This window comes from Carlito syrichta, unplaced genomic scaffold, assembly GCF_000164805.1.
Source record: "Carlito syrichta isolate Samal-C Ts95f unplaced genomic scaffold, Tarsius_syrichta-2.0.1 Scaffold308579, whole genome shotgun sequence".
Classification (NCBI taxonomy): Eukaryota; Metazoa; Chordata; class Mammalia; order Primates; family Tarsiidae; genus Carlito; species Carlito syrichta.
The window spans coordinates 33,170-48,401 of record NW_007252675.1 but is presented as its reverse complement, the minus strand read 5'-3'; the positions used below and the strand labels follow the sequence as shown (position 1 = coordinate 48,401).

The 15,232-nt window shown below is 35.8% G+C and overlaps 1 protein-coding gene across 1 annotated transcript in view; it reads right to left on the bottom strand.

Annotated features, from left to right (window-relative positions):
* SCMH1 (sex comb on midleg homolog 1 (Drosophila)) overlaps positions 1-15,232 on the bottom strand; it is a 157,803-nt gene that overhangs the window by 117,042 nt on the left and 25,529 nt on the right. Inside the window, exon 5 of the mRNA XM_008065492.2 lies at positions 9,049-9,119. Within this exon, the coding sequence (XP_008063683.2) occupies positions 9,049-9,119 (71 nt within the window). The remainder of the gene's footprint in view (positions 1-9,048; positions 9,120-15,232) is intronic.

Sequence of the window (15,232 nt, the reverse complement as noted above, 5' to 3'; positions counted from 1 at the left end):
GCAGGTATCTTCTTATTAAGATTTATTTCCCTCTGGATAGATAAACAGTAGTGGGAATGCTGGGTTAAATGTTAGTTCTATTTTTAGTTCTTTGAGAAATCTCCAAATTATTTTCCATAAAGGTTGTACTAATTTTCATCAACAGTGTAGAAGCCTACCTTTTCTATGCATTCTCACCAACATCTGTTGTTTTTTGATGTTTTAATAATAGTCATTCTGACTGTTCTAAGATGGCATCTCATTGTGGTTTTAATGTGCATTTCTCTGATCATGAATGACATCGAGCAGTTTTTCATACGTTTGTTGGCTATTTGTATGTCTTATTTTGAGAAATGTCTGTTCGTGTCCTTTGACCATTTTTTAATAAGGTTTTGTACTTGAGTTGTTTGACTTCTCTGTAGATTCTGAATATCAGTCCTTTGTTGGATTCATAGTTCACAAATATTTTTTCCCCATTCTGTAGGTTGTCTGTTTACTCTGTTGAGACTTTTGCGCAGAAGATTTTTAGTTTAATTAAGTCTCATTTGTCTATTTTTGCTTTTGTTGGGTTTGCTTTTGAGGACTTGCTCATAAATATGCCTAGGCCAATGTCCAAAAGAATTTTTCTTAGGTTTCCTTCTAGAACTTTTAATAGTTTCAGGTCTTACATTTAGTTCTTTAATCCATCTTGAGTTGATTTTTGGATATGGTGAGAGATACAGGTCCAGTTTCATTCTTCTACTTATGGTTATCCAATTTTCCCAACACTATTTATTGAATAGGATGTCCTTTCCCTAGTATATATTTTTGCTGACTTTGTTGAAAGTCAGTTGGTTGTAAGTAGGTTCTTTATTCTGTTCCATTAATTTATGCATCTGTTTTTATACCAGTACCATGCTGTTTTGGTTACTACAGTCTTGTGATGTAATTTGAAGTCAGGCAATGTGATGCCTCCAGTTTTGCTCTTTCTGCTTAGGATTGTTTTGCTATTCAGGTTCTTTTAAATTCCATATGAATTTTAGGATTTCTTCTAATTTTGCAAAAAACGATGTTGGTAATTTTAAAGGGAATGCACTGAATATGCAGATTGCTTTGAAATTCTTTGTCCATTTAAAAATTATATTGCTTTATTGTTGATTTATAAGAGTTCTTTATATATTCTAGATACAAGTCTCTTATCAGATATATGATTTGCAAATATTTTCTCAATTGTGTGGGCTACCTTTTAACTTTCCTGATGGTGTCCCTGGAAAACAAATACTCTAGCCAGGCGATCTCAGCACTTTGGGAGGCAGAAGTAAGAGAACTCCCTGAGCTCAGGGGCTCGAGACCGGCCTGAGCATTATGACGAGAACTTGTCTCTACAGTACGCCAAAAATTAGCCAGGCATGGTGGTGCATGCCTCTGGTTCCAGCTACTCGGAAGGTTGAGGTGGAAGGATCACCTGAGCCCAGCAGGTCAAGGCTGTGGTGACCGTGAGTGTGCCACTGCACTATAGCCTGGGCAACAGAGTAAGACTCCGACTCAAAAACAAACAAAGAAAAAGAAAAACACTCTGAATTTTGATGTTCAATTTATTTTTTCTTTTGTTGTTTCTGCATTTGGTGTTATACTATCTAACCAAAGGTCATAAATATTTCCTTGTGTTTTCTCCTAAGAGTTTTATAATTGTACCTCTTACACTTAGGTCTATGATCCACTTGAAGTTAATTTTTCTATGTGGTGTAGGGGTGGAATACAACTTCTTTTGTGTATGGATCAACAGTTGTTTCTGTACCAGTTAGAAATCTCGCTGAACTGTCTTGGCACCCCTGTCAAAACTCGATTGACCATAAATTGATGGGTTCATTTCTGAACTCCCAATTCACTGATCTAGATGCCTATCCTCATGCCAGAACCATAATGTCTTGAATATTATAGTTTTACAGTAAGTTTTAAAATCAGAAAATTTGAGTGCCCCATCTTTGCTCTCTTTTCAAGACTGCTATAAACTATTCTGGGTCCCTTGGAAGAATTTCAGGATCAACTTGTCAACTTCTGCAAAAAAGACAGCTGGGATTTTGATAGGGATTATGCCAAATCTATAAATCAATTTGAGGAATAATGCTTTCAGCTATGTGATTAGCAAATAGTCATGTGCCACATAATGAAGTTCTGGTCAACAATGAAATGCATATATAATGGTGGGCCTATAAGATTACAATGGAGCTGAAAAATTCCTATGGCTTAGTGATGTTGTAGATGTATTAAGGTCCTACCAATGTACATTATTCATGTGTGTGATGCTGCCATAGAAAAACCAACTGCACTGTCAGTTTAAAGTACAGCATATACAACTGTATACAGACTATAATAATAATGATCATAAATTACTATGTTACTGGTTTGTATATTTACTATATTATACTTTTTATTGTAATTTTAGAGTAAATTCCTTCTACTCATCTAGAAAAAAGTTAACTGTAAAACAGCCTCAGGCAGGTTCTTCAGGAGGTATTCCAGAAGAAGGCATTGTTATCAAAGATTACAGCTCCATGAGTGCTATTTCCCCTGTAGACAGGATATTGTGGAGGTGGTAGACAGTGATACTGAAGATCCTGCCCCTGGGTAGGTCTAGGCTAAAGTGTGTGTTTGTCTTAGTTTTTAACAAAAAAGTTTTTAAAAATTAAAAAAATAAAACAAGCTTATAAAATAAGGAAATAAGCCGGGCTCAGTGGCTCAGCCTGTAATCTCGCGCCTTGGGGAGGCTGAGGTGAGTGGACTGCCTGAGCCCGCGGGTTCAAGACTCGCCTGGGCAGCGAGACCTCATCTCTACAATTAATCAAAAAATCAGCCGGGCGTGGTAGCACATGCCTGTAATTCCGGCTACTCGAAAGGCTGAGGCGGAAGGATCTCTGGGGCCCAGCAGGTCGAGGCTGCGGTGGCTGGGAGCGGCCACTGCACTCCAGTCTGGGTTACTGAGCGAGACTCCAACTCAAAAAAAAATTTAAAAAATTAAAAACATAAAATAAGGAAATAAAAGTTTTTTGTACAGCTATACCATGTGATTGTGTCTTAAGATAGGTGTTATTACAAAAGAATCAAAAAGTTAAAAAAATTTAAAAGTTTACAAAGTAAAAATGTTACAGTAAATGAAGGTCAATAAGTTATTGAAGAAAAAATTTAAATAAATTTAGTGTAGCTTCAGTATACAGTGTTTATAAAGTTTATAGTAGTGTTCAACAGTGTTCTAGGCCTTCACATTCACTCACCATTCACTCACTGACTCGCCCAGCCCAACTACCAGTCCTGTAAACTCCATTCATGGTAAGTGTCTGATACAGGTGTATAGTTTTTTACCTTTTATACCAACCATATTTTTACTGTACCTTTTCTATGTTCGGATATGTTTAGATACACAAATACTATTGTGTTACAACTCCCTACAGTATTCCATACAGTAACATGCTGTACAGGTTTGTAGCCTAGGAGCAATAGGGTATACCATATAGCTTGGGTGTGTAGTACGCTATACCAGCAAGGTTTATGCAAGTAGGCTCCATGTTCGCACAACAAAACTGCTTAAAAACCATGCATTTCTCAGAATGTTTCCCCATTGCTAAGTGATACATGACAATTTTCTCTTAGTCTGTGACTCACATATTCATCTCTTATCAATGTATTTTGAAAAGCAGAAGTTCTTAATTTTGACAAAGTCCACTCATTTTTTCTTTTTAAAAATCGATGTTTTTGGTCAGGTGTTTTCTATATATAGTGTGTATTTATCTGTATCCCCCACCCCCCACTCTTTGGCTCCCATTGTAAATGTGATTTTCTCTTCCACTATATCTTCTATTAAATTATTTTAAACCATTGAGTAAAATGCTGGTTTTAGTATAGAGGTTTAAATATATTTTTCAAGTAAAGAATGTATGGCTCCATTTATTAGTGCTTTCTTTGGCTCAGTAGTGTGTTAAAGTTATTCGGCAAACTATCTTCCAGAGCAGCTGAACCATTTTACATTTTCACCAGCAGTGTATGAAAGTTCCATTTGCTCTATGTCCTTGCCACTATTTGATATGGCCAGTCTTTTTTATATAGTAATATCTTATCGATCATTATTAATTTGTATTTACCTAATGAAATAATGGTGTTGAGCATCTCTGTTCATGTGCTTATTTGCTGTCCATAATAATTTTCTTTGGTGTTTGTTTTAATCTTTAATCCAGATCACTTTTCTTTTTCTGGTCTATTTACAGTAGTAGTACAATACTGAATAAAAGTGGCAAGAGCAAACATCCTTGTCTTGTTTCTGACCTTACAGAAAAAGCATTTAGTCTTTCACCTCTAAGCATGATGTTACCTATAGATTGTTTATAAATAAATTATAGAGTTTAGGAGTTAGAACATTTCTTTCTATTTCCAGTTTGCTGTGAGTTTTTATTAGTAATGAATATTGAATTTTGCTGAATGTTTTTTCTGCATCTACTGAGATGATGGTTTCTCTTCTTCATTAGCATGTATGCATATGGTAAATTCCACTGAATGACTTATGAAATTTAAACCAAATCTGCATTCCTAGAACCCCACTTGGTCATGATGAGTAATTATTTTTATATATTGTTAGATTTTTTCCTAAAATACTATTTAAAATTTTTGTTTGTATCTTCACATGGAATACTGCTTAGTTTTCTTTCATTTCTTTTTATGGTTTTGGCATCAGAAATGTTTGCCTCACAGAAGGAGTTAGGAGGTAAATCCTTCTTTTAACTTTTTTAGGAGAGTCTTTGCAGAATTTGTAATATTTTTTCCTCAAATATTTGAAACAATTAGCCAATGAAGTCATCTAGGCCTGAAAATTTCTTTTCTGAATTTTCTTTTATTTTTTTTTTAATTTTCTTTGTGAAAAAGTTTTAAACTATAACTTTAAGTTCTGTAACAGAAATACCACCATTAAGGTTTTCTATCTTCTTAACTGAGCTTTGATAATTTGTGTCGTTCTTGAAAGCTAGCCATTTCATCTTAGTTATCTAATTCAATGGCATACATTAGTTCATAATACTTCCTTAATTCTTTTAATATCTGTAGAATCTATAGTGATGTCATCTCTCTCATTTCTGAATTTGGTAACTTGTGTCTTCTCGCTTTTATTCAAAGTTATCCTTGGTTAATTTGGCTAGAGGTTTATCATTTTATTGATCTTTGCAAATAACTAGCTTTTAAAAAAATGACTTTTTCCCTACAATTCTTGTGTTTATTTCATTGATTTATGCTCTAATCTCAATTTCCTTTCTTCTTCTTACTTTGAAATTAACTTGCTCTTTTTTCCCCCCCTTAGTTTTCTAAAGTAGAAGCTGAGGTCATTAATTTAAACCTTTCTTCTTTTCTAGTATAACTACAACTTTCCCCTAGGTACTGTTTTAGTAGCATCCTACAGATTCTGAAATGTTCTTTTTTTTCTTTCCATTAAAAATAATTCATAATGTCCCTTTTGGTTTCTAAGTACTCATGGAGTATTTAGAAATGTGTTACTTAGTTTCCAAATATTTGGAGATTTTTCAGATAATGTTCTTCTTCTGGCCTTTAAATTCCACTGTAATCTGAGAACATATTTTGTCTTGCTTAAATTCTTTTACATTTCTCAAGACTTATTTTATAAGATAGGCCCAGAATGTGGCCTATCTTGATAAATGTTCTGCATGCACCTGAAAAGAATGCATATTCTACATATGTTGGATAGTGTTCTAAATGTGTCAATTAGATCAAGTTAGTTAATAGTGTTCAAGTCTAGTATATAGTTTCTGATTTTCTGTTTACTTGTTCTTTTATTGCAGAAAGGGGAGTATTTAGAGTGACAATAGATGAATTTTGGATTTACCTATTTCTCCTTATAATTCTATTAGATTTTGCTTCATGTAAGGATTGTCTGAGTCCTTTATCATAAAATTAACTTATTTGTTCCTGCTAATATTCTTTGCTCTGATGTGTACTTTGATGCTAGTGTAGCCATTTCAACTTTATTATGGCTAATGTCACATATTTCATCTTCTATACTTTTAGTTTTAACCTACTGTGTTTTTATATTTAAAGTGTAATTTTTCAAAGACAGTATATAACTGGGTTTTGCTTTTTTAATCCAATGTACCAATCTCAACATTCTTTTCATGTCTTTCCCTTTCTTTCTTTCCTTCCTTCCCTCCTTCTTTCTTCAGGTGATCCTTCTGCCTCAGCCTCCCAAGTAGCTGGGACTACAAGCATGCACCACCATGCCTGACTTTTAAAAAAATTTTTTTTGTAGAGACAAGGTCTTGCTATGTTGCCTGGGCTGGTCTTGAACTCCTAGGCTCAAGCAATCCTCCCATCTTGGCTTCTCAAAGTGTTAGGATTAAAGTTGTGAGTCACCACAACCAGCCTAATCTTAACCTTTTAACTGGAATGTCTAGACCATATATATTTAATTTGATCAGCAGTATGGTTGGATTTAAACCTACCATCTTAATATTTTTTCTCATTCTTTTAGTGGTTGCTTTAGGGTTTACAGTGAACATCTTTATCACAGTCTATCTTCTAGTATTATTATACTACTTCATGTATGGTGGTCTGCCTTATGATGGTATACATAGATATCTCCCCTCCTTTCTTTATGCTATTGTTGTCATACATTTTACTTATATATCTGTTCACATCCCCATAATAAATTATTGTCTACACAGTCTATTAGCTTTTAATAAGAAAAAAACATCTTATATATTTACCTTTGTAACTACAATTTCCAATGACTTTCATTCCTTTGTGTTATTTCATCTAGTATCATTTTCCTTCTGCTTGATGGACTTTCTTTAATATTTCTTGTAGCCCAAGTCAGCTAGTGATGAATTCCTTTAGCTTCTGTATATCTGAAAATATCTTCATTTCACCTTTGTTTTTGAAAGATATTTTTGCTGAGTATAATAGTCTAGGTTGACAGAATATTTTTTTTAGTGCTTTAAAGCTATTCTTGTTCTTGCTTATATTGTTTCTGACAAGAAATATGTTGTCATTCTTGTTTTAGTTACGCTGTATATAAGTATCTTTTTACCCTAGCTGCTTTTAAGTGTTCTCTATAGATGGTTTTATGTAATTTAATTATGATATGGCTTAGAGCAGTTTTCTTCTTGTTTCTTATTTTTGGGATTCATTGAGCTTTCTAAATCTGTGGACTTATTGTGTTTCTTAGTTTTCAAAAATTTTTAGCCATTATTTCTTCTGTTCTTCATCTCCTCTTTTCTCTTGGGATTCCAATTACACATCTATTAGCCACTTGAAACTATTCCATACTTCACTGGTACCCTTCTCATTTTTTCTCTTTGTGTTTTATTTTGAATAGTTTCTATTGTTTTAAAATTTACTAATTTCGAATCTCTTCTTCAATTAATACCATTCAGTGTATTTTCATTGACCACATAGTAGCACAAGGACAATATTTGTTATATTTTCCATGTCTCTGCCATATCAGATGCAATTAAAACATTATTTTCATGTATTTTTCTGATATTCTATAATCCGTATAGGTTCTGAGTTGGTTGCAATCAATTGATTATTCTCTTCATTATTGGTTTCATTTTCCTGTCTCTTAGCATGCCTGGTAATCTTTTATTGAAAGCCAGACACTGTGAATGTTATGTGTTAGGTATTGGATATTGTTACCTTCTTATAAATCTTCTTGGGCACTGTTCCCAGATACAGTTAAGTTAGCTGGAAACAGTTTGACACTTTTGAGTTTTACCTTTATGATTTGTTAGGCTGGTTTGAAGGGGTGCTCAGGCTAAGGCTAATTATTTCCCATGATTGAGCAAGAGCTTCCTGAGTATTCTACCTCACATCCAATGAATTATGAGATTTCTTCAGTCTAACTGGTGAGATCAGGAATTATTCCTAGCCCTGTATGTGAGTGCCAGGCTCTATTCCTTCTAATCCTTTCAGATGTACCCCCCCCCCAATCTTTTGGCCTTAGGTAGTTTCCTCACATACACATGTAAAACAGCAGTCCTTTCTTGACTAATTGAAGGAAACCCATTACAAATTTTTGTAGTTTTTCTTGAGTATAGCTCTCTCCTCTCTGATACTTTGTCTCACAGATTCTAGACACTTTTGTTTCCCTGGACTCACAATTCCATTTCCCCAAATTAGGGAGTCTGCTGGGCTCAACCTGCATTCTCTTTTCCTGGGCCATGGTCATTTCTGTCTTAAGACAGTAATTTGGGAAATCATAAGGGGCTCAATCCACTTGTTTTCCAACTCTCAGAGATCACCACCTGACTGATAGATCTTCACTGACTTTAAAAAAAAGTATAATATATTGTCTTTTTAGAAAGGTTTTCAGGTGGAAATATGAGTTCAGTCCCTATTCTTTCAAATGAGTAGAAGTCCTGAATTTGTATTTTTATTTAGAAAATATACAAAATTCAAACTCAAAGTGAAATGTTAACAGTTTGAGGAAATAACCACTGAGTACTAAAGGAGAAGATATGAAAGTAACTTCCTGATGTTTAGCTCTGTTTAACTGCAGTATACTTCTTTGCTTATCAGCTTTATCATATACTGATACAGTCAATACCATCTGAGCATTGTCTGGGGCATTTAATCCTTGTGGAAAGCTCTGGAAGACTTCTGATGAGTTTCTAAAATGCTCCCCAATGAACTCATTATCAACATTCTTACAGAAAGAAAGGATTATGACAGGAGGGTTGAGTACAGAGAAAAGGATACTGCTCCATTTTTAAGAACTTCTATGGATTATAATTCCTTTTCCTATCTGTCTGAATTAAGAACTACCATAAAAATTAGCAATTGTTTTCAGTAACACAGAATATCCTCAAGGAGGTGAAGGAGGAGGAAAGGGTGTTACTTGAGATGAAGTTAGAAAGAATGTTTGCTGCCAAAACTCAACAGTGATCAAATTGTACTTCTTGATTTGTGTTCTTCCCATAGAAGTTTATCTTGGGGCTCTCGGAAGAGAAGCCCAAGGGCTTCTACATCATGCTTTGATTGTCTAAGAACTACAAAAAAACTACTTGTTCCCACTTACTAAAGATGTTGAGAATCAATTACCTGCTTGAAGCAATGGACAGGCGCTGGGACTGAACATGTTTCTTTTAGGTATTTGTCCCAGGTAAAATGACCTGAAAAGGAAATAGAAATCTCTATCACAGTCAACTTCCTAAAAAAATGTTTTGGGGATATAATCTATACTAAGCATCAAATCATTTACAGACTGGTTTTCAGCATAAGAAATTTTTTTTTTCTTCCCTGTTTGGGCTTAAGGAGTATTAGGGGGAAGAATCTGGGTGGACCTTTTAGATTAACATTTTAAAATCATGGTCTAAAGATGACCTGAGGTATTTTTCACGTTAGTTCCAGAAGTGATCCAAAATGCCAGAACAAGATATACCAGTATCTCAAAGAAGTGCCCCGGAAGTTCACAGAAAATAGAACAGAAGAGACAGAAAGTATATGAGGAGACTGCTTTTGAACAACCTGACTCCTGGAGAGGTCCCCTATGGCTGTCAAGTGACAGCTTTTAACACCCAATATGGTTGGATCTCACCATCTCAGCTCAGGAAGAATGAGGAAAAGGCTACCTAGAGACATGCGTGAGAGGGTTTGAGGGGAGGTGAAGCCAGATGAGTGAGATTATACTTGGATCCTCACTCTAAACACTGGCTCTCTTTCATCCACCCACACCCCACTCTCATCCCAGTCACAGCTGCATTGCTTGGAGGTGCAAAATGAAAAAGATCTGGTACTTTAGAGAAAAGTAGGACCTGGGAAGCAGTTCTGATGATAAGAACAAGTTGGGGAGTCTATAGTCTTTTAGTTTCTTGAAGTGGCCTTAGAACCTCTCACAGTTTGAAGAACACTGTGTTAGAGAAACAGTCTTTAAGGTGACACTATGCTGGGGTCAGGGAAAACATTTTAAGGGGCAGGCTGTTAAATACAGATCTCATTGGATCACAAAAGATTACCAAATTACTTTATTTAAAAGTTAAACCAATTACCAATCTTCCCCTAATACCCACCTAGAGGTGACCCCATGATGGAGCAGGGAAGGTCCCAGAGAATCTCACAAGCTAAAACACTGTAGCAAACCAGCATTTCTTGAAGTTTCCTCTGTAGTGGAGCAGCACAGAGCCCCTTTGGGCCATGCAAAAAGCACTAGATGCTGGGAATAAAAATGAATCACTGAATGATGAAATCTAAATCACTCCAAAGATGATGCCAAGACTTTACACTCTATTGATTTTATAGCTTCTGTTTTAAAACTAATTCCTTTCCCACCATCTTTAACTAAGCCAAGTTGATTTGGCCAGAAATCATAGTCAGTTCTGAATCATTTAATGAAGTGGTTGATGATTAATCATTACGACTAGACAGTTAGTCCACAGAATAAATGAGATGAATATTTCCTAAAGTCAAGAATTTAATGAAGAATTTGCTCCTAGTTGACAGGGCCTTAACGCAAGAACTGAATACATTTCATTGCTGCTTGCTATTGGAAAAAGAAAACATTACAAATTATTATACTATCCTTACAAATGAAAGATTAAATCAAATAATAAGCCTTGGATTTCACTGGACTGAGAATCTTAAACTCTAGCACCTAGAGCAGCAATGTCCAATAAAACTTTCTGTACTGATTGTTTTGTACCTGTGCTGGTCAAAAAAGTAGCCATGAATCACATGTAACTAGTGAACACTTGAAATGTGGCTAGTGTAAGGAACTAAATTTTAAATTTTATTTAATTTTAACTGACTTACATTTAATTATTAACATCTATATGTGACTAACAGCTACTGTATTAGGCAGCACAGGTCTAGAGGTTTGGTCAGTCCTGGTTAACTGCTTGTATTAGCCTGAGTTCTGACCAAAAGTACCCAAGAGATTTTGGTTTTAAGAATTATGGCAGCATTAGGGGTACCACATTAAATAAGTTATTAATTACAGCTCTCTATTACACATATCAACTGTGGTAATCAATCCCTATGCTATAATGTACACAGGCCAGAAATCTCAGACTTTCTCCCACTTAAAAAAATGCCCTACTAGCAAAAGAATAAAATAGAATCTCTTTCTTTAAAGCAGTCTGCCCACTGTGATGGTTAACTTGCTTCAACCATACCTAGATTAGTATTTCCTTTTAGTTGACTCCTTGGGCTATCTGAGGCTTGGTCCTTATTATCAGGACCAAATTGTAAAACAAGATGATTTTTACTGACTCAGTAACACTCACTATAATGCCCATCATGAAGCCAGACATCATATGTCTATCAAATCTCCAAGTACTAAAATAACCACAAAAGAAACAAGACAGGCAGTAAGGTATAGATGTGGAGTTGAACATTTTTCTGTAAAGGACAAGATGATAAAAAAATTTTATGCTTTGTAGGCCACAGAGTCTATGTCAAAGCTACTCAACTCTGCCTTTGCAGTGTGAAAGCAGCCACAGACAATATATAAATAAGCGAGCATGGCTGTGTTCCACTAAAACTTTATTTACACAAACAGGCAGAGGGCTGGATTTGCCCCCAACAGTAATCTGCCAAACCTCTGGTATAAATCATTAATTCCCAAATGATACTTATAGTTTTCTCACTTCTTTATACAGAATTCTAGGCCCCACCTTCAGAAGTTCTCGGTAGGTCCCAAGAACAGGCTGAGAATATGTATTTTTGAAGGCTCCTTAGGTAATTCTGATTAATACCTGTGTCTAGAAGCTAATGGAGTAGCTCAGGGAAAGTAATATTGGGAGTCAGAAGATACTGGTAAAAGTCTTGCTTACATACCTAACTATCATGAAAAAATTACTTAATCCTTCCAAGTCTCAGTTTACTCATCTGAAAGATGAAGATAATAAATATCTATCTCATAAGATTGTATTCTTCATTCAATACATATTTAAACTCTTTTCAAATACAAAGAACTAGTTAAAGAATTATGTTAAATGTCAGGCAAACAAGATAGAGATAAGTAGAGATAATAAGATAAGCAGTCTAGACATAAGCAGAGAGAGACAATAAGTAAATAATACAAATAATCTGCTATAAATTATAACTATTTTAAGTTAATGAAGTGGTACAAGTTGCCTTGACAATATAGAACAGAAAAATCTAGTTTACACTTGGGGTAAGAGATTATTATATCTTAGTAATAACAGGTATAATGTTTTATAATTTAAGCATATAAAATTTGGATGTTTTATATTATTCAAATATTACAATTCAATACATTAAACCATTATCATTAGAATGTTTTCAATTATTCATTCAACGGATGTCTATTAAGTATCTTCTATGTGCCAGGCAGTAAGAAAGGGGTTGGAGGGATGCCCCTACCCTCGTGGAATTTACATTCTGGTGTATGATGAGACACAATTGACACATAAGAAAATAAATAAAGTAATAAGTGATAAGTACTTGATGGGACTAAAACGAGATGATGTGATAAAGACTGGGAGCTACCTTAGTAAAGTTGTGAACAGACACTCTACAGAGGAAACACCTGAGCTGAGACTTTACAGATGAGAAAAAGTCAGTCATCTCATTTATATCACTCATTTATATTCTTACATGTTTAAACTTCAGTCACCTTGAAAGTAGTCTCTGTTTGATGCAATACACCTATCAGGATGTTTTTTCCTCTGCTTAAAACAGTTTTTGAACTCATCAATTTTGATGCCTTTTAGGCTTCTGCTGTTTTTTTGTTTCACCTCTTCCACAGCAACAAAACATTTATCTTTGAGGAATTTTTTCATTTGGGGAAACAAAAATAAGTCACTAGAGGCAAGACTGGGTGAATACGGCATGGGGAGGGGTCATGCTGTTTTTTGGTCAAAACTGCTAAACACTTGGTGCGGTGTGGGCAGGTGCATTGTCATGGTAGAAGAACTAGTCATCCATTTGCCACAACTCAGGATGTTTCTTCCACAAATTGTGACACAATCTTCTCAAAAATTCCAGATAAAAACTTTGGTTGACTGTTTGATCTGGAGGAACAAATTCCGAGTATAATATACTCACTCATAAGCGAACTCTGAACATTTATCATAACACTACAAGAAAGAGATTGGCAGTAGGGAGACACTGCCGGTGGGGGCACATAACATCAATAAAGGTACTCGATCACAAACCACGTGAGATGAGGACCAAAGGAAAGCCCACACTTTACCTGTACAACGAACCATTTATGTACCTAACCTTGAATTATACCCCACATCTTTAAAATAAAATTCTAAAAAAACAAATTCTGAGTATACTACAAAGAGCCTACCCTCCAAAAGATAATTCCAGTTTCTTGGGGGTTGCCTTTCATATATCTAATCTTTCTCTCTCTAAATATATCCCAATCCCTCAACTGCTCCTAATTTGAAATGCTGGCTATTCATGCCTGACTACAGTTCTGTCCACATTCCTTCACAAGAACTCTACTTTGTTCAACCTAAATATAAACATAGATTCCTAACAGCAGTAAGGATAATCAAAGACTTTAGATCAGAAATCCTACTCCACTATTACTGTGTAAATAATGTTCCACTGCTACTTCTTTTTTTTTAAGTTGGGATCTCTACTCTGTCACCTACGTCAGAGTGCAGTGCTATGATCAAGGCTCGACATAGCCTCAAACGGGTTCAGGAAATCCTTTCACCTGAACATCCCAAGTAGCCGGGACTGCTGGAGAGCACCATCACGCCCAGCTAATTTTTTTGTATTTCTGGTAGAGACAAGGTCTTGCTTTGTGGCCCAGGCTGGTCTCAAACTCCTGGCCTCAAGTGATTCTCCTGCCTTGGCCTCCCAAAGTGCTGGGATTCCACTGTGCCTGGTCCTCCATTGTTTATATGTGCCAAAACTCATCCAACTTACAACACTTGCTAAATACAACTGATGGTCACTTCAGTGTTTTCTAATTTTTTTATGAGTATCTTTGTGCACACATTTTTGAACACTATTAAGAATATCTCTCCCTGGGACAAATTCCAAAGAGTGTGACTAATGGACAAAGAACATGTATATTTTAGATCTTGCTACAGCCGGGCTCGGTGGCTCAGCCTGTAATCCCGCGCCTTTGGGAGGCTGAGGTGAGTGGATTGCCTGAGCCCGCGGGTTCGAGACCCGCCTGGGCAGCGAGACCTCATCTCTACAATCAATCAAAAAATCAGCCGGGTGTGGTAGCGCATGCCTGTAATTCCAGCTTCTCGGAAGGCTGAGGCAGAAGGATCGCCGGAGCCCAGCAGGCGAGGCTGCGGTGGCCGGAAGCGGCCACTGCACTCCAGTCTGGGCGACTGAGTGAGACTCCAACTCAAAAAAAAAAAAAAAAAAAAAAGATCTTGCTACAATATATACTGCCAAAATATCCTCTAGAAAGATTATACCAATTTTTATTCCTACCAAAAATGTATAAATATGCTTACCACATCTTTGCTAAAATTGTCTTAAAAATTTCTATAGTTTTGATAAATCTTACCAGTATAAACATAAAATACTGTAATAGTTTATTTGTAATTATTTGCGTACTAATAAAGATATAGATCTTTTTAGGCTTATCAGCCAGTTTGTATTTTATTTTTGCCATTTTTCTGCTGAGGTATTCTTTTGCTTTCTCACAGATTCTAAGAGTCCTTTATAAATAGAGGAAAAGTCACTAGAGAAGTTTTTTGTTTTTTTTTAAACAAAGCATCTAGAGCTAGTCCAGTGTTCTTTTCACTATACCACAGGTTCCTCATTTGGACACAGACTTTCAGGCAACAGGAAAAGCAGCTTACATAGGGAAAAGAAATAAAAAATTGAAGGGTCCAGGCAGGTAACCCAAAATGAGAAAGGTCCAGATTTGGGAGGCTTCATAGATATAGAATCATAATATTCAAGCTATAAAGGACCTTAGAGTTTCCTAAAACAAATTTATGGTTTTCTTGGTCCCATATCTTAACCCGTGTCACTACTCCTCATGACTAAAGTGCAGCAAAAATGCTACTTTGCAAAACGTTCTGACTTTTCCTGTCTCTCCAGAACAAATTCTACTATTTTCCTATCTTCTAAAATGTCCTGCATACACCTTCACTTTCATACTTACCACATCATATCACATTAATTATTTATGTAAGCTCTTTTTTTTTTTTTTTGAGTTGGAGTCTCACTCTGTCGCCCAGACTGGAGTGCAGTGGCCGCTCCCGGCCACCGCAGCCTCAACCTGCTGGGCTCTGGCGATCCTTCCACCTCAGCCTTCCGAGTAGCTGGAATTACA